Raw genomic sequence first — 21,572 nt, 5'->3', positions numbered from 1 at the left:
ATCTCCCACAGATTTTCTGTCGGAACCTCATGGGATGAGTGGAAATCTCAAATTTTGCTCAGATCCAATATCAATCTTTGTTTAGTATAAAATACTCTTTGACTTTCTCTCATCAGAATCCCATCCCCTTTAATAGGTAGATCATGGTGGCTCATAACTTAGCAGGTAACTCACAGTGGTTACAAGGGTTTCACAAGTCTTTTGGGTTTTGTCTGGGTTTTTTTTTTGTTTGTTTGTTTTTTATTTTTCATTATTTAGAACATAATCGAAACTCCATGATTACTTAAGATAAAACCCAACACAGCTCCCGCTTTCCTATCTGAATACCATAAATAACTATAGGCAGAATTAACACTGTGTTTTATCATGTAATCACCTCCTAATTTGAATTGAATCATTAAGCATTTCTTCAATTCCATTCAGTCAATTCATCTAGACATCTAAAGCCTGTCTCTTTAAACTTCCTTTTTTACACCCTTTAGCAGGGCAGTCCATTTATTCACATGCATAGCATTATTGTTAAGGAGACAAAAGTCTTCACATGTTCTTCCATCTGTTTCTTATCAACACTAGTAATCTTATGCTTCAAATTTTGTATTGGGTCAGGCTGAGGTGGAGTCAATCTTCCCATAGCAGCTCTCTCAGTGCTGGTTGTTTTTGTTTTTCTCCTTGGAGTGGTAGCTAGAAGGGTGTTGATAGCACCCCAGTGTTTTGGCTAATGCTGAGCAGTGCTCACACAGCACCAAGGCTGTGGTTTTGGTGTGGTTTTTTTCCAACGTTCCCCCAACAGTAGACTGGAGGTGGGTAACATCTCGGGAGGGGATACAGCCGGGCCAGCTGACCCAAACTGACCAAAGGGGTATTCCATACCATATGACGTCAGCTCAGACATAAAAGGGAGAAGGAAGAGGGAAGTGGGGGGGCATTCGCTGTTTTGTGTTTGTCGTCCGGAGCAACCACTACGCGTACTGGAGCCCTGCTTCCTACAAAAGCGGCCGGACATCGCCTGCTGATGGGAAGTAGCGAGTAATCTTTGTTTTGCTTTGCTTCCGTGCGTGGTATTTGCTATTGCTTTATTAAACTGCTTTTTTATCTTAACCCACGGGCCTCTTTTTACATCTTCCCTCTCCCCTGTCCATCTAAAAGGGGAGTGATAGAGCGGCTTTGGTGAGCTCCTGGCCTCTGGCCAGGGCCAAACCACCACAAATTTAAAAACACCTTCTTCACCAAGTTGCTCAGTAACATTCCAGTTTTCATAGCGTTTACTGCAAAATATGCGGACAAACCACACCAAGACTATGTGACGTAAAACACATTATATTGGAAATTGATGCCACAGTTATTTTTCTTTCCTTAGGACTCACAACAGATAATGAACTTTCAACAAATCATGAAATACGGTAATATTTTTGAATATACAACTACTTTGCTGTTAGAAAGTGTACAGTACATTCTTACAGAATCTTACCAACAGCAGACTCTTTCCAATGACTTGAACTGGAGCCACTCGAGTTGTCCAATACATCCAGCTCACTGTCTAATTCAGAGAATGTATCTGCATAGGAAAATGAAAGCAAAGAAGCTTTTAGCCCACCTCGGGGAAGCATAATAGTACTCCTGATGCTTCTTTTTCTGACTACCTTTCTCGGAGTTTTCTAAAGTGCTGTGATCCTCTACCAGGACCTCTTCATATGTTCTTTCTTCATCTTTTCCACATGCAGATTGACAACTTTTAGCTGGAAGGTCAATATTTTCCGAAAATTCACTTTTGCAACTGGCTGCTCCATTGCTGCTGTGAAGACTCAACTTCTTGTAGTTTTTCTGACAACAAAGAACCAAAACGAAATGTTATGTGTGAGCCTTATCCAGCACTCATTAGAAAACCTGCAAACAAAGGTATATATACACACATAAAAAATGTATATATACACACATAAAAATGCACTCTTTGTTCCCACTTAGCTATTAGTCCAGGACTTGACAGCACCTGTTTCAGCCACTGATTTTAAATTTATAGCAAATCTTTTAAACTCTTAATCTAAAGAAATATTTTCTGGCCTTTACGTAAAAGGCATCTTTTTCTTAACTAAGGTCTTTTCATAGCAAATGAAAAATATGAAACAAATGCCAGACCAGAAGAAAATATTTAACAAACACAAAAACCCAGAAGACTGGACAAAGATAGTAGGTTCCCAGATACAAGTAATAGGAGATTTACTCTCTTCCAGCTTAGATGATTAAGAGCAGACCAGTTCTGAACAATGCAAAACGTGCACAACAGTCAAAATGGTAGGAAAACATGTAGCGAACTCGCTATGATGTGATGCCAAAGGGACTCCCCAAGGCTGAGCTGACCAAACGCAGACTGGCATTACTGAACCAGAGCTAAGAAAATCAAAACATGGAATATAAGTTATTTGCCTGTAACATTTCAGTGCTGAATCTTGACAGTAGCATGGAGTTCTTTAATGAATATAAAATTCTGCCCTGCTGCTGTCAATGTAGCTGTTCTGGAAACAATAGAGAGATCTCGTCCCTGTTATTGCTCCTATTTTAATGCAACATATTTTGAAGGTACACTGTTTTTATGATCTCTTCATATACTGTTCCAGCTCTTCTCATATTATTTCTGTTGTGCATACATAAATTCATGCTGTTTCTTACTGTATCATGTCATAGCAACATATGATAAAGGAGAAAGGAGATATATTATATGAATTTATCAGTTTAAACAAATTAATATCTTTAATATTAAAGCAATTTCAGAAATAATATATTCCTATATACTATACTATATACTTATATTCTTACCAAGTGTGTCAAAGACAATTTGGTCTGTATCCAAGAAAATGTTCTTGCAAAGTGTTTCCCATGAAGTATTTTGGGACACAGCAGAACGGGTGCACTAGAATGCCCTCCTCCCTCAGAAGCCTAACTGCACCCCTGAGCACTGACTATGCCACTGTCTGCATAATGGTCTGCTTCAATTCTCCATCCTTTGTTCCATTCCCAAAACGGCTTGTAAGAGATGGCTTGCCAAGATTTTCTCTTTAAAGTCAAGTGGTAAAAGATCATTTTTTATTTAAATACTGGACTGAGCTTATGTCCAAGATGGCACAACAGCAGTGGCTGCAGTGTAGCACAGCATGGGAACCACTAATGATGACTCTCAAGTCTAGTCATAGCCTATGAGCACACTTACTGTGCCCTTAACAGTCAGTGCACGATTACATCAAAGAAGACAAAGTAAAGAAAGAGAAGGGTCAAACCATATGGGCATTTCAAACTTAACTTTCTTTTCAACACTGTCGGTACTGAATCTCACACTCAGACAACTAATTGCTAACAGTAACTTGGAAATCAGTTGGAGCTGAGGGACAAAACAAGATCAAAAAAGACTGCTGTTACCAGCTGGTGTCAGACCTAACTGCCATGTCAAGAAAAGAGACCTATCTGCAATGTGTGAGCGATTCTGTAGACCTCATGAGAAAAATAATCATCAGACCTACTACAGAAACTGTTCAGAGATCAGTGAAACATATCCTTAAAGTATATGTAAAGCTATAACCTGGCTATACATAAAATCTGGCCTATTTACATAATACCCGAACACAGAGAACTACAGTATTTCATTACTAATCTGAGAGTAATAAATACAGTTACTGTGATATATTTTATCCTGCCTAGGCAATAGGCAATAATTTTAAAAAGCAAGATTATATACTGTTGTTTCTCCTTTGAGCAGGACACCTGACTGATTCAGAAGGACAAAAGTAACCTGACTGGAGGAGGATGGGATACAAATTCAATGGCACTTTTGCTCAGCATTGAAGTGAGATGATAAAGACCTAGATAAGGATATAAGGATATAACGAATGTAATTTCATGAGAAGACCATGGAGAAAATATTCTCCAACACCTTGAAACAACAATTTCCATATGTCTCAGAGACACTTGTTTCAAATAAGCAGAAAGACAGGTAGTTACCTTTTTAAGAAATCTGTGAACAGTGGGATATCCAAAACATCACAAACATCAAAACACGGGTTAGGTTTACATATACTCGTTTGAAATTTGCGTCCCAGCCATGAAGAAAAACCTGTCTATAAGATGAGCTTCTTAATCCATACCCTGTATACTTGCACTGTCTCCCTCTTCACTGTTCACCATTACCACTATAAAATCAGATATACTTTATTTTTGGAAGTGAAACCAAATTGGGTTTTTTGACTTCCAACAGAAACCTAATCCTTTATAAGTAGAAATTGAAACTGTCAAAAAAAAAAAAAAAGCAGGTTTAACTAAGCTCAAGATATTGATCTTCTGTTTAACTCTTTCTTACCACATTTCTGTTCAGAGGAATTAACTTTTCTGTCTTCAAAAAATATAGAGCTATTGAGTGGCATTTACAAACAGTGTTTAATTAATCTTCTTTATTAGAGACAACTAATTACAGCATTGTACTAGTTGACTGAATTTCTTTTTTAAAAAAATTAGAACTACTTTCAGTATTAAACTATTTGCAAAAAAAGAAAAGATTGCAATAAAAGGAGTAACAGCTGACATGAAATTGTCAGGAAAAAACATACTAAACAAAGCTATTTCTTTCTGTAAGAGGGCAACAGTTGTTGTGCACTAGGAACAAGAAGTCGATGTTATTGTTAATGGCTTTAGTTAGGCTTTTGACAATGTTTCTAATGACAACTTACAAGAAAGCCACGGAAACGTGATCTAGACAAAATTATGATCAGCTGATGTATTGAGTTTGCCTGGCCGGATTTCGGTGGCGGGGCAGGGCTGTAGAGGCGGCTTCTGCAAGAAGCTGCTAGATTTCCCCTAAGTCTGACAGAGCCAACACCAGCCAGCTCCAAAGACGGACCTGCCGCTGGGCAAGGCTGAGCCTATCTGTAATGATAGGACAGGAACGCCTTCGTGAGAACGTATTTAGGAAACAGAGTAAAAATAATTGTGCCACACAACCACTGGCAGAGAGACAGAGGAGTGAGAATATGTGAAGACACCACAGTCAGTGAAGAAGGGGGGAGGGGGAGGATGTGCTCCAGGCTGGAGCAGAGAGCCCCCCGGGTCGTGGTGAAGACCATGGTGAAGCAGGCTGTCTGCCTGCAGTCCATGTTAGTGACGGGGTGTAGATGTCCACCTGCAGCCCCGTGAAGGACTCCATGCCAGAGAGGGTGGATGCCTGAAGGGGGCTGTGACCCTGTGGAAAGCCTGCGCTGGAGCAGGTTGCTGCCAGAGCCTGTAGCCCATGGCTGGAGAGAGAAGCCCACGCTGGAGCAGGCTGACTGGTAGGACTTCTGTGATGCCGTGGTGCACTTGTGCTGGAGCAAATTGACCTTAAAATTTATACTGAACTTGGTAACTACACTGAGTGTCTGTTAGACTAAAAATGGGTAATGAGCATAATTTTTCAGGATCCTTTCTGACCTTGGTCTAAAATCATTCAATGCTGTCACTGACTTGCATTATAATCTGCATAACAGATAGAATGCCTATTAAATGTGCCTAGACTGTGATACATTCATATCATATATCGTATTACAGCATATGCATCATACAGAGTTGCATCAATGCAAATGACGATAGGAGTTGAAGAAAATTTTGAGAAACTGGAGAAACTATAAGAATTTATAAGTTTAAGAGAAAGAGAAACTATAAGAATTTATAAGTTTAAATGGGAAGAAAGCAAAGTTCCACGAACAGTGAGAAACAATTGTACAAATGTACAGACTGGGGAAGGACTACCCAGACACTAACTCTTAAGGAAAAGATATGGGGGTTTTGGTGAATCAGAAACAGGACTCACTGATTCCACGCTGTTATGAAACATAAACAACATACTGGGATGTATAAAGAAAAGAATCATCCCTAAGAACTGTGTAATCATTCTACTTGGTATCAATAAGGTTCTCAGTGGGAGTAATTGAGACCAGTTTTGAACATAAATTAAAAGACATGGAGAGATAGAAAAGGAGAGAAATGAGAATAATTAGAGGTCTACAAAGCATGACTTACAAAGACAGAATTTGGTTATTCAGTTCGACGGGGAAATATAAAAGAAGAGAAATCTCTTACATATTTCCATGAAATGTATGCAGCTTAAATGGCAACAAGTAAAATTTAGGTTAGTAAACTTTAGGTTAGACTTTAAGACCACCCAACCATAAAGTGTTCAACTGTCACATCTATCTGTGATCATGCAGAGATGCTGTGTTCTGGGGTTACTCTGGACTTAGTGCTCTCAGAGAACTTTTTTGACACTTAAAGAGTGGGTCTGAAAGTTTCAGTTGTCATATACAGCCCATGTGCAGACATGCATATGCTTATCTAATATCTCCCGGAAACAAGACATACATAACACATCTGCTCCGTCAAGCATAAAGCAAGACCAACATTTTCTGAAAGCCTCAGACTAACTGCAGATATAGTAGAGAGCACAGTGTGCCTGTGTTACGGGTATGCCCAGGATTTCCAACAATCTTCTGACAGTGCTTCAGGCACCCTCATGGTTTTCCAGATGTTATCTTCAGATGGGGAGGGGGAAGAGATTCATTCAGATATGGCTGCTGTAAAGACAAACTGTAAAGATAGTTTTTGCATTTTTGCTAGTGTCAAACTGTTTCCTAATTTGGCATAGTTTGCTTTGGAAGAGATTTTCTATCATTTCACATTTTTATGACTGACTGGTCAAATACCTGTCAGGAGTGACAGATAGCTCAAACGCTTGGAGATGGACAAGATAATCTCTGACAACTCCTCCTGACTTATATTCTGTAATTCTGTTAAAATACTTTGATGAACTAACAAATTGAAGCTGAATTAAACATACTATGGGGTTGTCCTTAATAGCTTGAGCACATATTTTCACTGGTAGTAACTTGGCTGCAATGACTATTTACTACATTGATCAACTCTTAAAAAATTATACCAGCAAGATAGCGCGGCATAATTATTTTGTTCTCCAAACATAAATAGCATGAATCTAAAAAGTTTTTTCTTCTAATCACACCAACTGTAATTTCTAACATTTAAACTTAAATTCCAGTACCTGCTACGTAAATGTGAAAACAGAATGGTGGTAGAACAAAATCAATGGAGTGAAAGGCAGAAGAAAAAAACAGTGTGTGGAATGCTAAGTTTTCACGATATTCCCGAGTCCTCACTCATTTCCAAAGCAGTGCACAAATAGGCACTATCACCCAAACTTCTAAATAATTTTAATGACTTTTTAATAATAAATTTTTAACAAAAATAGGAATTGAATATTCTAACCCTATGTAAAGATAGGACTATATTGCTACAATATTAATAACCTGTTGCATTCTAAGTATTTGAAAATCAAACATACTCTTTTCTTCAACCAATACAAAAACAGTTGCTGCATTCATACGGTCTTAAGAAAAACATCTTATATGCATTGATTTGCTGAATTGAGTAAAATATATCTAAACACAAAGAAAAAGGAAATGTTAAAGGACATTCTTTATGTCTTTTACCAATTTTTTTTTAAAAAGGACAAATTGAAATGAAATTGCTAATTAAGCACTACTTTAATGCATGTGGTGATGCTTAGAAACTAACGCTATTATTAGCACAACAACTGCCAACAGTGCAGAACTCGATTTGGATAGGGGGTAAATAAATTGGTGAAAACACGGTTCAATCATTTTGTGTTTCTTTGTCGTTCAGAGAGCTACGATCCTGTCCTGATTTCTTCTAAAAACTTGAGGAAATTCATGGCTGCTTTTAATTAGAAAAGCTGCCAGGAGCCTGGCAGGGTGATTACAAAAGTATGGATTTTGGAGCTTTAACCCTACCCCTTTGGCCACACATCCCTGTGGATGAAGAACAAGATTGGAATAAAGAAAATGCATTCATCTGGATAAAGAAGTCTGCTCTGTATTCACAGGTATTCCTACAAAATGCTTTGTAATTATTTACATTAGGGTCTTTGTGATAGAAGGGGCATAAAAAGAAATCCCAATGTTTTCAAGACTTTAGATACATCACTCATGTTTCTAATTCAATCTAGAAAAGACATAATGCAATCTATTCTTAATTATCTACAGGTAGATTATGAGGGTTTATGCCACAGACAGAAAACCAGAAACTGCATCAGCCATTTCAGTTCCAAGCAGGCTCTTTAATTAAAGATGTAAGCCTGTCTCAAAACAGCTATACTACTTCTTTCACTACTGCCAGGCAATAAAAAGTTGAACTGCTACCGCAAGAGAGTGCCAGGCAGGCTTCGTGGCATGGGCTGCAAGCAAGCTGCCTGCAAGCAGAATAATCAGAGTATGTCTCCTAGCAGTAGCATCCTAGTACACTAGAAGCACAGCACTTTGATGGCTGCACATCTAGGTCTGAGAGGGCCAATGTTGATGCGCAGCTGAAAATCTTACCTAGATGAAAGATGAGTCACCTTGGGTCTATATGCCTTGCTCTTTAGCAGGGTGGGTTAGGGGAAGACTTATCAATTCAAGCGTGGAAAGAGAAAAGTGCAGAGAGCAACCTTGCTAATAAGCATTCTTGTGTGTTTGAACATTAGGACAAAACACTTGGCTAATGGTGACCTAAAGGGACCAGCTCAGACCAAGCACTGTTAAGGACTTCTGAGCCCCTACTAGCCCTGACAAATACTGGACGTGGAGTGACTCTATAGATCACACTAAAGTCAGACACAAAACTTGTACCTACTTTTCCATTGTCTAACTATCTTAAGTCTCCCATTACTCCGCATAATTGAGAACCTCATTTGAATACATGGTTTGGCATATATGGATATAAAATAAAATGTGTATTCTACTGACATTATTAATACAAAAATTAAAATAAGTTTAAATTTCCAAAGAACTGTATTTACAAAAAAACAGGTATAGAGAAAGACTGTAACAGAACATGTGCACCATACGCACAGAACAGAACTTCAGAAACTGAGAAAAGAAAGTATTAGAAGGGGTGTGGCTAGTAGGCTGAGAGAGGTCCTCCTCCCCCTCTATTCTGTCCTGGTGAGGCCACATCTGGAATATTGTGTCCAGTTCTGGGCCCCTCAGTTCAAGAAGGACAGGGAACTGCTTGAAAGAGTCCAGCACAGAGCCACAAAGATGATGAAGAGAGCAGACTGTCTCCCTTATGAGGAAAGGCAGAAGGAGCTGGGTCTCTTTAGCTTGGGGAAGAGGAGGCTGAGGGCTGACCTCATTAATGTTTATAAATACGTAAAGGGGGAGTGTCAGGAGGACAGAGCCAGGCTCTTTTCAGTGATGCCCAATGATAGGACAAGGGGCAATGGATATCGCAAGCTGGAGCAGAGGAGGTTCCACAAAAACATTAGGAAAAACTGTTTCACTGTGAGGGTGACAGAGTCCTGGCACAGGCTGCCCAGGGAGGTTGTGGAGTCTCCTTCTCTGGAGACATTCAAGACCTGCCTGGACGCGTTCCTGTTTGTGCTGCCCTAGGTGATCCTGCTCTGGCAGGGAGGTTGGGCTAGATGATCTTTGGAGGTCCCTTCCAATCCCTGACATTCTGTGATTCTGTGATACTCCAATCAGCCAGGTAATCTATCATGACTGCTCATTTTTAATATATTCTCTAAGAGTAACAGAAAGTACAAATGGCTTATATTTTGTTATATATATTTTAGCTGACAGACACCAATTATAAAGCTTACAGTTTTCTCTCCTATATCCAAAAGATAGGACAGATCTCAATATTTATCATACTATACTGTTTTAGATATATTGATGTTTTATGTTAAAAAAATCTGACAATGAGAAAGAAGTCATTCTCTTTATATGTCAAACAGTATGTAAACACATTGGCTTATCAAGGGCTTCTAAGCGTTATTTTAAAATTAGAAACACTTCAGGATATATGTAGTAAAAGAAGAAATGATGGATGACACCTGTGTAATCAAACATATATTTCCAAATTAATAAAAGCAACTTATTTTCAGCTTTTTGCAAACAGCCAAAATGATATCGATTTTTTAAATCTCAAAAATCAAATTACTTGGCTCGCATCCCTTTAAAGAAAAATACTAGAAAGATACTTTCATTATTAGTTAAACCAATTACTGTTTTGAGACTCAGGTTTGGCTTGGAATATAGAAAACTAAATTTTGCCACTGGTCCGTTTGGTGATATTACACAAACTACCTTTTTTCTCTCCTTTTCCTATCCAGAGCATGAAAATATGACACTGATCAGCTTGAAATTAGAGGTACTACGTGAGAGATAATTACTACTATTATTTCTACTTGGGTGCTTTGTACCCTGTGCTATGTCAGAAACCTTAGCCTTTCAGAAATGAACACACTAACTCTACTAAACATCTTTCATCCCTACATCTGCTTCTGTTCTTACATAAACAATTTCTCTAGAAAACAAAGGAAAGATAAGAATTTATGAGGGGAGCTGATAAAACAAATTCCACATTGTCTCCAAAAGATGTTCCATAAACCAGGACAGAGAGTACACTCTCTATTTCAGAAACATTCACAATATGACACAACTGGGATGAAAAAGGAGGCCATAATTACATTTCAGTAGAAAGAAAACAAAGCATAAGATAGTTTGCTTCAACAAAACATTGAACTATATGACAGAAACACTGAATTCTCTGACACCATGGAAAAAATGACAAATTACTTGGCTGTGGGATCACTGGGGCCTTGACTGAGATGAACTAGGTTGTCCATACCTCACAGAGTTCTTATTTCAGGAACAGCTGTTTTTTAAAAGTCAATTTTTTCAGGTATAATTATTATCTTTATTAGAAATGGTCCAACTTCATAAAATTTCCCGACAACACCGGGAACAAAAAACCAACATGGCTCCTTTTGTTGCTAAGCACTGTAACACTCCTTTGAAATATGAAACATCCTAGTCTAATTTATTCTATCTTATTTACAGCAAGGACACACAATTACATCTCCCACTTTTCATTACTGAGCTTCTGCAGTGTTCTGGATCTGTGTCAGATCCTCCTGTCGTATCTCTTTCTTTTAATATACAAAATAAAATATCTATGGGAATGGAACTAGAATTACAGTGTTCCTTACTTGAGAAGATTAGCCACTATCCATCCAAAATACAGGCATTTTCCTTCTTATTTTGTAGATTGGTATATATTCCAAGTATTTATACAAAACAGAAGCACTCTAATTTCAATGTAAACCTTTAGTTCTGTCATATAGTACAAGAATCTGGATAGAGCACTCTTCTCTCAAAGGGAGGATAACTGCATTGAAATCCCAAATCAAGCAGCTTTTCCTCCATAGCATGCTTTTCTCTGCAAATTTCATGACAGTTATGAAAAATAATTATATGAAAAATAATTGCATAAAACAAGCTTCCAAATGTGTAGAGCAAGAAAATCCAAAAAATAGGGAAAGTAATTCCTCATACTGTTTCAAGTTATAAATCCGATTCTGTATCTTTGTTTCATCTCAGTACTTCTTACATTTCAAATGACAGTGGACTGTGAGGTCAAAAAACTACCGAATAAAATTATTAACAATTTCTGTAAGTCTTATGTTTGGCCAGGAAGATGAAGACTAAGAATATATCGGAAAAAAAGGTCCATGAGTTTGGGACCAGGTGTTCCTACACAGAGGTTCTTCAGTGCAAACTACTGACCCCTGATAAAGGGAATCTAAAGCATACACATAATAGCTGAAAAGACAAGAGTAGCTGTGCAAATTATAACTTTTCTTCACAATTACCGTGTCAATAATTGTCACAGTGAGTTTTTACTATACACTAACATTGCCCTTGTATTTTTTTAAGTAAATTCTCTGAGATCATATATAAGTTTGATTCATTATGTAAAATAGTGATGTCCTTCATGAAAAGTGCTTAAAACACAGCCTGAAGCAAATAGAAGAATTTTAAGAAGTATTTCTGCAGAACTGTATCAGATAGTAAGAAAGCATGAGCAAATTCTTTACCAGCATCAGTGTTCTTTATTTAGCAATCTGTAATTAAAAATTTCATTTCTGTAGGTTCTATTTTCTAGGCGTCATTGTGAATCATACACAAGATTATCCATTTGTTCCACCCTAGCCAAGTGTACATTCCCATACCATTCACAAGTGTGTAGTAATAATTAAATGTTATCAGATACTACCAAAACTGCAAGTACCTCCATAACAATGCCATGGAATGATATAATTTTTTAAGATACTGTTATTTTTCGTGCATAAGCACACCCACAAAAAATGAATTAATATCTAATTTTAAAAAAAAGAGCCTGCATGGAAAAATGTTCTAAGAGGATGGGTCTTTTCATTTTGATTTCTTTTCTGCTTCGTTGTAGCTTATTTTCTCAGATATGGCAAATGATAGGGAAAAATCAAGCCGAATACATGTACTTACTTGTGATAAAAGGGAAAGCTGATGCTGACAGGTTACTGCACTTCGATTAGCCTCCAGGAAGTACCTCTGGGTTCGTCTCCTCTCCTGATCCAGTTTCTTCTCCAATATGAGATGAGAGGTAGATAAAACATCCAAGTATTTCATCATCACATCGGACAGCAGTGAGCTGACCTCCACTATGTCTGGACGTGCTTCTGCATCAGGAGTCAAGCATCTGCAGAAAGAACATTCTCTAATGAAAGATAATTACTTCTTTGTAAAAAACTTTACCACTGCATTCATCCAATGGTATTTATCAAGTCATGCTGACCAGCACGCTGCCAAGCCTGCACGGGACAGTTTGGCATTCTGCAGCCTCTGGCATCAGCTGGAACAATTCTCCTTGATGCTGACCCAGACAGAACGGCTGCGGGAGGCTACTGCTGCACACTTGCAGACACACTGGGGAGTGCCTGGTGCTTCTTCCTGGATCTGGGGAAGACACGGACCTCCCTTGTGGGGACTGTGTTCTGGTCAAAGCAGCTGTGAAGGACACAAGTGTGCTGTCAAGAGGATTTAGAGGAGAATGACAAGATCTTCAAGGAGATTTTGCAGATAGAAGACTTGTAAACAAGGCAAAGAAAAAGGAAAATCTAGAGATTACTTTCAAAGGAACAGTGGATGGAGGCTCCCAAGAGCAGGTAGGCTGGAAACTTGTGACTTTTGCCAACACAAGGAAGGCTTTTCCTCTGACTACAGACATGTGATTACATAACAAGTACAGTGACCTAGGAATAGGTGAGGAAGAACAAGATCTAAAAGAGGCCACATCAGAGCCTGAATCAAGTGCTAAGATCACAAATAAGGAGCAGCAACTGACAGTCACTTGAGACTGAGGGAACAGAGGCATCTATCTACTTGATCTGATTTGATGATTGCAAAGAAACTTGCTTGGATTGAGGACATTGTGGACATACTACCAAGATTCACCTGGACTTTTCACCTTGCTGCCATGAATGACAACACTACCTGAACATACCAAAAATGACTACAAAGCTCTGGGGTCAAGTGTGAAGGGCAGAGGGACAAAGTGATGTTCTCCTCAATTCTTCCAGTGAGGGGAAGAGGCTAAAGTGAGGGTGGATGCAACCTGCAGTCCAACAATTGGCCGTACGTAACCAAGAGTTTACAGGTAAGGATCAGAGGAACAAACCAACATGGGTGACATTGTGGAGATTCCTGCGGTAAACCACCCAGAACCAAAGATGAAGTCTGTGAAGCCTTTGTTGGACAGGTGGAGGAAGCTTCATGATTGCACTCACACTCATTGGGGACTATTAACCACCCTGATCTCTTCTGATGAGGTACTAGAGCTGAGTGCAGCAATCAGGAGATTTCTGGAATCTGTTGATGACAATTTATTGATGTAGCTTATTCAGAAGCTAGCTGGCTTCTGAATCACTCTGCCAGACCTGTTGCTCACAAAGAAGGAAGAACAAGAACCAGACACGGATGTGAAGACCAAGGGCAGCCTCAGCAACTGTCAAACTGTTGAATTCAAAATCCTCAGAGAAGTGAGAAGAACAGATTGTATGGTTACAGCATAGGATTTCAGGAGAGTAGAATTCAGTGTGTTCAGGGATCTTCCTGTCAGAATGTTATTGAACACTGCCCTGGAAGGTGAAAGAAAAGCTTAGGAGAGGTAGCTAATCTTCAGGGACACCTCAAAGCACAAAAACATCCCACTGCTGCATGTAGAAAACAGAGGTGAGCTACAGATATTGCCCAAATGGTGGAGTTAGGAAAACTAAAGCTATGCTGCAGTTAAAACTAGCAATGGATGTGGAAGGCAGACGAAAGGCTTTCTGTAAGTAACAACAAAAGAAAGGCGAAGGAAACCATGGACCCACTACTCAAACTAGTGACAAAGGACTCAGAAAAGGCTGGGGCACTCAGTCCCAGATCTCTGAGCCTACCTGCAGAAACCATGAGCATGAAGCATTAACATAGTCAAAAATACAGTGAGAGAGCATTTAAGCCAGTTGGACATATACAAGCCAATGGGACCACATGAGATAAACCTGAGAGTGCCGATGCATTTAGTCACTAACTATCGCGTCTGAAATGATCAGAGGGAGGTTTCTGTAGACTGGAAGAAGTTGAATAACACGTGCATATCAAGAAGAGCAAGAGAGAGGATGCAGGAAGCTACTGGCCAGTCAGCTGCACCTTAGTTCCTGGGAAAATAATAGAGAAAATTCCCCTGGAAGTAATTTCCAAGCACACAAAGGTCAAGAATACAACTGGGAACACCCAGGATGGATTTACCAAGCAGCAGTCATACCTGACTAGCCTGACTGCTCTCTGTGATGAGATTACTGGCTCTGTGGACAAAGGGAGAGCAGTACATGCTGTAGGTAGCTTTATTTTAGCAAGGCCTTTGACACAACATCCCACAGTATTCACAGGACTATAAGGTAGGTAGATAATTGGCTTAACTTCCTGGCTCAAAGTGATTTCATCAGCAGTACGAAGTCCAGCTGGTGGCTGCAAGTAGCATCCTCCTGGGATTGATACTGGGCCAAGACTACTTAATGACTTTATTAATGACATAGGTGATGGGGTGGAGTGCATTCTCAGAAGGCTTGTGAAGAACAAATTGAAGTCATCATTTGATATATGGGGCCGGGCTGCTGCCAGAGGGACCTGGGCCACTCATGCAGAGATCTGACTGCTATCTGTGTAATGGGAAGGTATAGAAAAGATGGAGTCAGATCCTTGTTATAGGTGCCCGGGGATAGGGCAAGAGACATTAGATGCAAGTTAGAAGACAGGAAAGTCTGACTAGGTATAATGATCATTATTATTATTACTACTACTAATACTTTTAATCATAAAGGCAGACAACCATTAAAGACAGCCCAGAGAAGTTGTGGAATCTCCATCATTCGAGATACTCAGAACTCAGACAAGACCCTGAGCAGTGAGTGACCAGATTTAATATCTACTTTGAGCAGATGGGCTAGATAACCTCCAAGGGTCCCTTCCAATCTAAATTACTTCACAGTTCTGTGGCCTTGTTAAATACCCTCTAGGTACCTGTTCAGTAACAGTAATATTATACTATTAGGTCTTTTCTTAAAGGCCCAAAATACTTTGTACATAGTGTATGACATGAAAGCTGATAAGGACAGCTCTGCATGTACTATAGACTGTCTTAAATCTGTAACTTCAGTGAACCCAGTAATTTACTACGATTTCCCTGCGGAGTACTATTGACCAGCTAGCATACAGAAACACATAACCCAACATCCTCCAAAGAAAGTGTCACGAATGATTTTATTATTTCTAAACCAGTACTTTCCAAATAAACATAACTGCCATATGAAGTAGTAATTCTGAAAATGTTTTACAGCACTTCTTGATTTTAATCTTTTTTGTTCAAGTTTGCTCAAGTTTGCTGATTCATTTAATTAATTTTCATATCTTTGTTATTCTCTTTTACTTAGAATTTTATATTTCCTTTAAAGAGATGCAAGTTTTTCACCCTTAAAAAATGTTGTTTTTCAGAATGTCTTTTTCCATTTCCTATGCATCTAGAAAGAAATTATTTATTTATGATTAAACACCAAGTAGACTGATGTTCATCTGTGAAAAACTTTGATGATTACTGTACCAGAACTTTCTTTAGATGAAGCTGGTAAAATTGTATTTTAAAAATAACAATACTGAATAAAAACAATAACACTAGATGCAAATTTACAGTAGCAACATGAAGCTTTCAGTGAGTTTTCTAATCCTTATCAATAAATTATTTTTTCTATTTACAACATCTTTGAACATGTGTTGTTCTTCAGTCATTCTGAAAGAACTTCATTTTTGCTAATGTTTCCTCATCTATAGTATAAGTAAAATCTCATTATTAAAGCTTTTTTTAATGTTCTTTGTTCTTTCTAAATGCATCACAAAGCATAAGCGAAAATCTTATTGTCATATTTCATTTAAAGATTAAGCCATAGCAAAAGAAGCAACATTTTTTTATAAAAAACATTTTATGCTTCCCACTGCTACTAAATCAAGTAGAAAAATTCCTACGTGACAGGAAAATCTAATTTTAGTATTTTCATGCAAATACCATTTAATCATCTATTTAAACCAATTAGCCTTCGTAGCCAGTCTCATGATGATGTTTGTCTTTCACTGAACCTGTTTAATACAGCCACAATATCTACAGTCATCAATAACTCAATAGCTGGCCTTGGAAAAACCCTCAAAAACTTCCTATTGCAGAGTTTCTCATCATTATCAGGAATGAAAAGAAGGAAAAGATAGAGGGCCAGATACATAATTTTATGTAAGTCACTGATAGCTCTGCTGAAAATTCGTAAGAGAATGCAACAGATAACAATACTGGTATGAGGTGACTGGAAAGTATTTTCTGGATGCATTCAAGATTACTATATTATTCTTAAATAGCGAGCAATTAATTAATAAAGCCAGTTATTCTAAGTATAAATATCTGTAAGTATTTAAAATACTGAAATTCATTTCAGGACCTCTTACACATAAATGCTTTTTCTATTAGCTGCTTTCATCCTCAAGGTCTTTAAATAACAGAAATATTTTTGTACAATAAAGCATAGTATAAAAATGTTGCAGTCTTTGTATAGTAAAGTGCTTTATAGAGATGGAATTCAACATCTGAGTGAGAAAAATAATTTTTGTGCTAAGTGAGGTTTTTCTAAAATGGAAAAATAAAGAGAGCTAAATCTCATAAAAGTGCACCAATTCACTCATTATATATTGCCTTACACATTACACTATCACCAGGAACTTGTAACCATAGCTATGAGAAATATGTGATGAGCGAGTGGAACAAATACAGGCTGTTCTGGTTTTGGCTGAGATAGAGCTAATTTTTCTTCTTAGTAGCTAGAGTAGTGCTGTGTTTTGGATTCAGCATGGGAATTGACATGAGAAGAATGTTGATAATAGTACTGGTCGTTTTAGTTGTTGCTAGGATATCAAGGACTTTTCAATTTCCTGTGTTTTGCTAGTGTGCAGGTACACAAGAAGATGGGAGGGAGCATGGTCAGGACAGCTGACCCAAACTAGGCAAATGGATATTCATAGAATCATAGAATTGCTTAGGTTGGAAAGGACCTTAGAGATCATCTAATTCAATCGCCCTGTCATAGGCAGGGACATCTCTCAACTAGGCCAGGTTGCTCAAGGCCTCATCCAACCTGGCCTTGAACATTTCCAGAGAGGGGGCATCCACTTCTCTGGGCAATTTATTGCCACCCTTGTACTGAAGAATTTCTTTCTAAGATCCAATCTAAACCTATTCTCCTTCAATTTAAATCCATTTCCCCCTGTCCTATTGCTGGACATTCTTGTAAAAAGGCCCTCTCTAGCCTTCCTGTAGGTTCCATTCAGGTTCTTGAAGGCAGTTATAAGGTCTCCCGAGAATCTTCTCTTTTCCAGAGTGAACAACCCCAGCTCCTGCAGCCTGTCCTCACAGCAGAGGCGCTCCAGCCCTTGGATCATCTTTGGCCCTCCTCTGGACTTGCTTCAACAGATCTATGTCCCTCTTACGGTCGATTCACCAGAACTGGATGCAGTATTCGAGGTGGGGTCTCACAAGAGCACAGTAAAGGGGAAGAATCACCTCTCTTGATCTGCTGATCACACTCCTCTTGACACATCCCAGGATGTGGTTGGTCTTCTGGGCTGCATGAGTGCACTGCCGGCTCATGTTGACCTTTTCATCTATCAACACCCCCAAGTCCTTCTGTTCAGGGCTACTCTCAACTCACTCTGTGCCCAGTTTGTATTTGTGCCTGGAACTGGCCTGACCCAGGTGCAAGACCTTGCATTCTGATTTGTTGAAGCTCATGCAGTTTGCCCTGGCCCATTTCTCAAGTCTCTCAAGGTCCCTCTGGATGGCATCTCTTCCTTCAAGTGAGTCCACCACACTACACAGCTTGGTGCTGTTGGCAAACTTGCTGAGGGTGCACTTGATGCCATTGTCCATGTCGCTGACAAAGATGTTGAACAGCACTGGACCCAGAACAGAGCCCTGAGGAACACCGCTCGTCACTGATCTCCACGTGGACATCGAGCCATTGACCACAACTCTTTGAGTGCGACCATCCAGCCAGTTCTTTATCCACCGAGTGATCCATCTGTCAAATCCGTGTCTCTCCATTTTAGAAACAAGGATGTCATGTGGGACAGCGTCAAACGCCTTGCACGAGTTCAGGAAAATGACATCGGTTACTTTTCCCATGTCAACCAGAGCTGTAGCTTTGTCGTAGAAGGCCACCAAATTAGTCAGGCACGATTTGCCCTTAGCAAAGCCATGTTGGCTGTCACTGACCACCTCGTTATTTTTCACCTGCCTTAGTACAGATACTAGGAATATCTGCTCCATGATTTTACCTGGCACAGAGGTGAGGCTGACTGGTCTGTAGTTCCCTGGGTTTCCTTTGCTTCCCATTTTAAAAGTGGGGGTTATGTTGCCCCTTTTCCAATGTGTGGGAACTTTGCCAGACTGCCGAGACTTCCCAAACATGATGGCTAGTGGCTATTCCACACTATATAATGTCATGGTCAGTATATAAACTAGGGGGAGCTGGCTGCAAGGCGCAGATTGTGGCTCTGGCATCGGTCAGTGAGTGGTGAGCAATTGCACTATTCATTACTTGTCTTTTCCTGGGTTTTATTTCTATCTCATTTTGTTATATTCCTTTTCATTACTATTAATTATTATTATTGTTGTTGTTATTTAGTTTGATTATTGAACTGTTCTTATCTCAACCCATGAGTTTTACTTTTCTTTTCAATTCTCCTCCCCATCTCACTGCAGGAGGAGAGGAGTGGCGAGCAGCTGCCTAGTGCTTAGTTGTTGACTGGCGTTAAACCACGACACAGGCTCATCTCTTCCTCCATTACTGCATTATCTCTACTTTGTTATCCTTGCTAAGAGGATTAGAAGGTAGTGGGAAACATATTCCTATCAGCCACACAAACACACAAAACTACGAATGTGATCATACAGTGATCTATAAATAACAAAACGCAACAGGGTTTCTTCCTCAACCACAAGACTCACTTGGAAATGATAAAAAATGCTATATTTTCACGGAGGAAAAAAATTATGTGTAGGCAATTAACCACAGCACAGGTACTGTTAAACATCTGTATTGAGTATAAAGTCTATACCAGCTGGATAAATGCACTGACTATACTGGCATGAGTTTTCCAGCTGCACGTATTCAACTATACTGCATATGTTATTAGCAGGGTAAGGAGACATCTCTGTTTTTCTTTAAATCAGAAGACATTTCATATCCAGAGGCTAAAGCCAGAAAATTGTCACATCAGCACTGCTGGAAACATGCAAACCGAAACATGCAAACCAATACATTTTGTCATCAGGATGTTGAAGTAAAACTAGATGAGTAATTACCTCTTAATGGTAAATGACACTTTTTCAGAATACAGTCCTTCCGGCACAGGTTCATATAGAGCCCCTACTATCTGCAAAATAAATAATCTACAGTCAACTGTAGAAAATATTCCATTATTTATTTGAAGGTCTCGTATGATAAGTATTGTTCCTCTGAACAACCTCATGGGCATTACATCATCAGCTCTTGCAAAAACTTGGAAAACATGTTCTAAAGCAGAATGTCACTTCTAATCAGGTATCTATACTAATGTATATTACCACAGAAGATCAAAAGGCTACAATATCTGAAAAAAAGCAAAGAAAATAAACAATGTTTTCTTTTTATTTATGATCATATCCTAAGGTGTAATACTCAATCCTACAGAAAATCCAATATTACAGTACATTAAGAAATTTTATATATCTAAAGCTTTCACCCTCAAACTCAACTATAAAAATAAGCCAGTCTGAGAGGTAATAATATATTAACATTTACAAGCAATTTTTGCAGTTAGATAGCAACTTTTTTTTCAGTAAGATAGCAAATTATACGATGATAAACACTTGTGCTCATTCATGCACCAGACCAGTGAGTAGTTTACGCTTTTATAACCTTAAACATAAATTCTCATGGATCTAGTGAACATATGCAGAAATAATTGGTAGGTTGATCTGGCAAATCTGAATACCTTAGTTGCCAAGGAGAGCATATTGCTGCTGTAAAACGGTGGGTTCAGAGTTGCCATCTGATAAAGGATGCATCCTGCAGCCCAGACATCAGCCTTCTCTCCATACGGCTCACTCTTTACAACTTCGGGGCTAAGAAAAAAAGCATTGCAACCCGCAAGTGTTTAATTAATTCACCTAGAAGTAGGCTTAAGGTTTTTTTTATAACACCCAACATTTAGCTAGTCACTACAGTTTATTTTCAGAGCACATACAAATACATTCAAAAGGTTGCAATTACTTTCTTTAACAGATGAATTCTTTAACTGCAAGTACTATTAATAGCTTTTCCACTTCTACTGCAGTCATTCTCACACCACAAGTGGCTTTGCATTTTGTTCACTTGTCCTTTCCACTCATTTCATGTCGCAGTCTTTAGATTTAATGGATACAAATGTACTACAGCATTCAGAACTTGTTTACAATGATGGCATTTCAATAAAATAGACTAGAGAACACATAAATGTATCAAATCCTCTTGTAATTCAGACATCAGAAAGACTTGAATAAGACTCCTATATTTAGAATGCTAATGGATATGATTTTGCTATTAATGTGAGTAATGAACTTTAGTCGTTATATCATTTTCATCCTCTTAAAACAACTGCAGTGAATTCCCTCTGAGAATTCCAAATGGTCACTCAACAGCCAGGCGAACGACAATAAAAAATCAATTGTAAAGATCCCTTTAAAGCAAATGGAAGAAGGCAATAATTTCACCTACAAAGCTGACTCCTCTTTCTTCTCTTAATTTCCTCAGCAGCTTGGATAAACTAACCGGGATGATAATGATTTACATTAGCAGGGATATTCTGGTGTTGGAGTTCAAGTTTTAGCAGTAAGTAAAGGTCGTATCATATAATGTGTTTTTTCACTTACATCATCTCTCTATAATTATTCAGAGTTATCAAAAATGCTTGACTCCTTTTATCTGTAAAATCAGCTTGAAAACCTACTTGTTTTCCTCTTCCTTTCAGCTTAGAATTTGGAACCACTATATCAAACTGATGATTATACTA

General features: G+C 38.6%; 1 protein-coding gene across 1 annotated transcript in view; it reads right to left on the bottom strand.

Annotated features, from left to right (window-relative positions):
• Positions 1-1,468: 1,468 nt before the first annotated feature.
• The window catches only part of LOC104278537 (serine/threonine-protein kinase Nek10-like), a gene marked incomplete at both ends in the record, with an annotated part of 52,151 nt that continues 32,047 nt past the window's right edge, over positions 1,469-21,572 (bottom strand). Inside the window, 5 exons of the mRNA XM_009875545.1 lie at positions 1,469-1,555; positions 1,641-1,821; positions 12,393-12,606; positions 19,846-19,916; positions 20,517-20,646. Of these exons, the coding sequence (XP_009873847.1) occupies positions 1,469-1,555; positions 1,641-1,821; positions 12,393-12,606; positions 19,846-19,916; positions 20,517-20,646 (683 nt within the window). The remainder of the gene's footprint in view (positions 1,556-1,640; positions 1,822-12,392; positions 12,607-19,845; positions 19,917-20,516; positions 20,647-21,572) is intronic.

The sequence above is a fragment of the Apaloderma vittatum genome, unplaced genomic scaffold, assembly GCF_000703405.1.
Source record: "Apaloderma vittatum isolate BGI_N311 unplaced genomic scaffold, ASM70340v1 scaffold12288, whole genome shotgun sequence".
NCBI classification, from domain to species: Eukaryota; Metazoa; Chordata; class Aves; order Trogoniformes; family Trogonidae; genus Apaloderma; species Apaloderma vittatum.
Note: the sequence above shows the minus strand (reverse complement) of the source record. Positions and strands in the feature narration are given on the sequence as shown.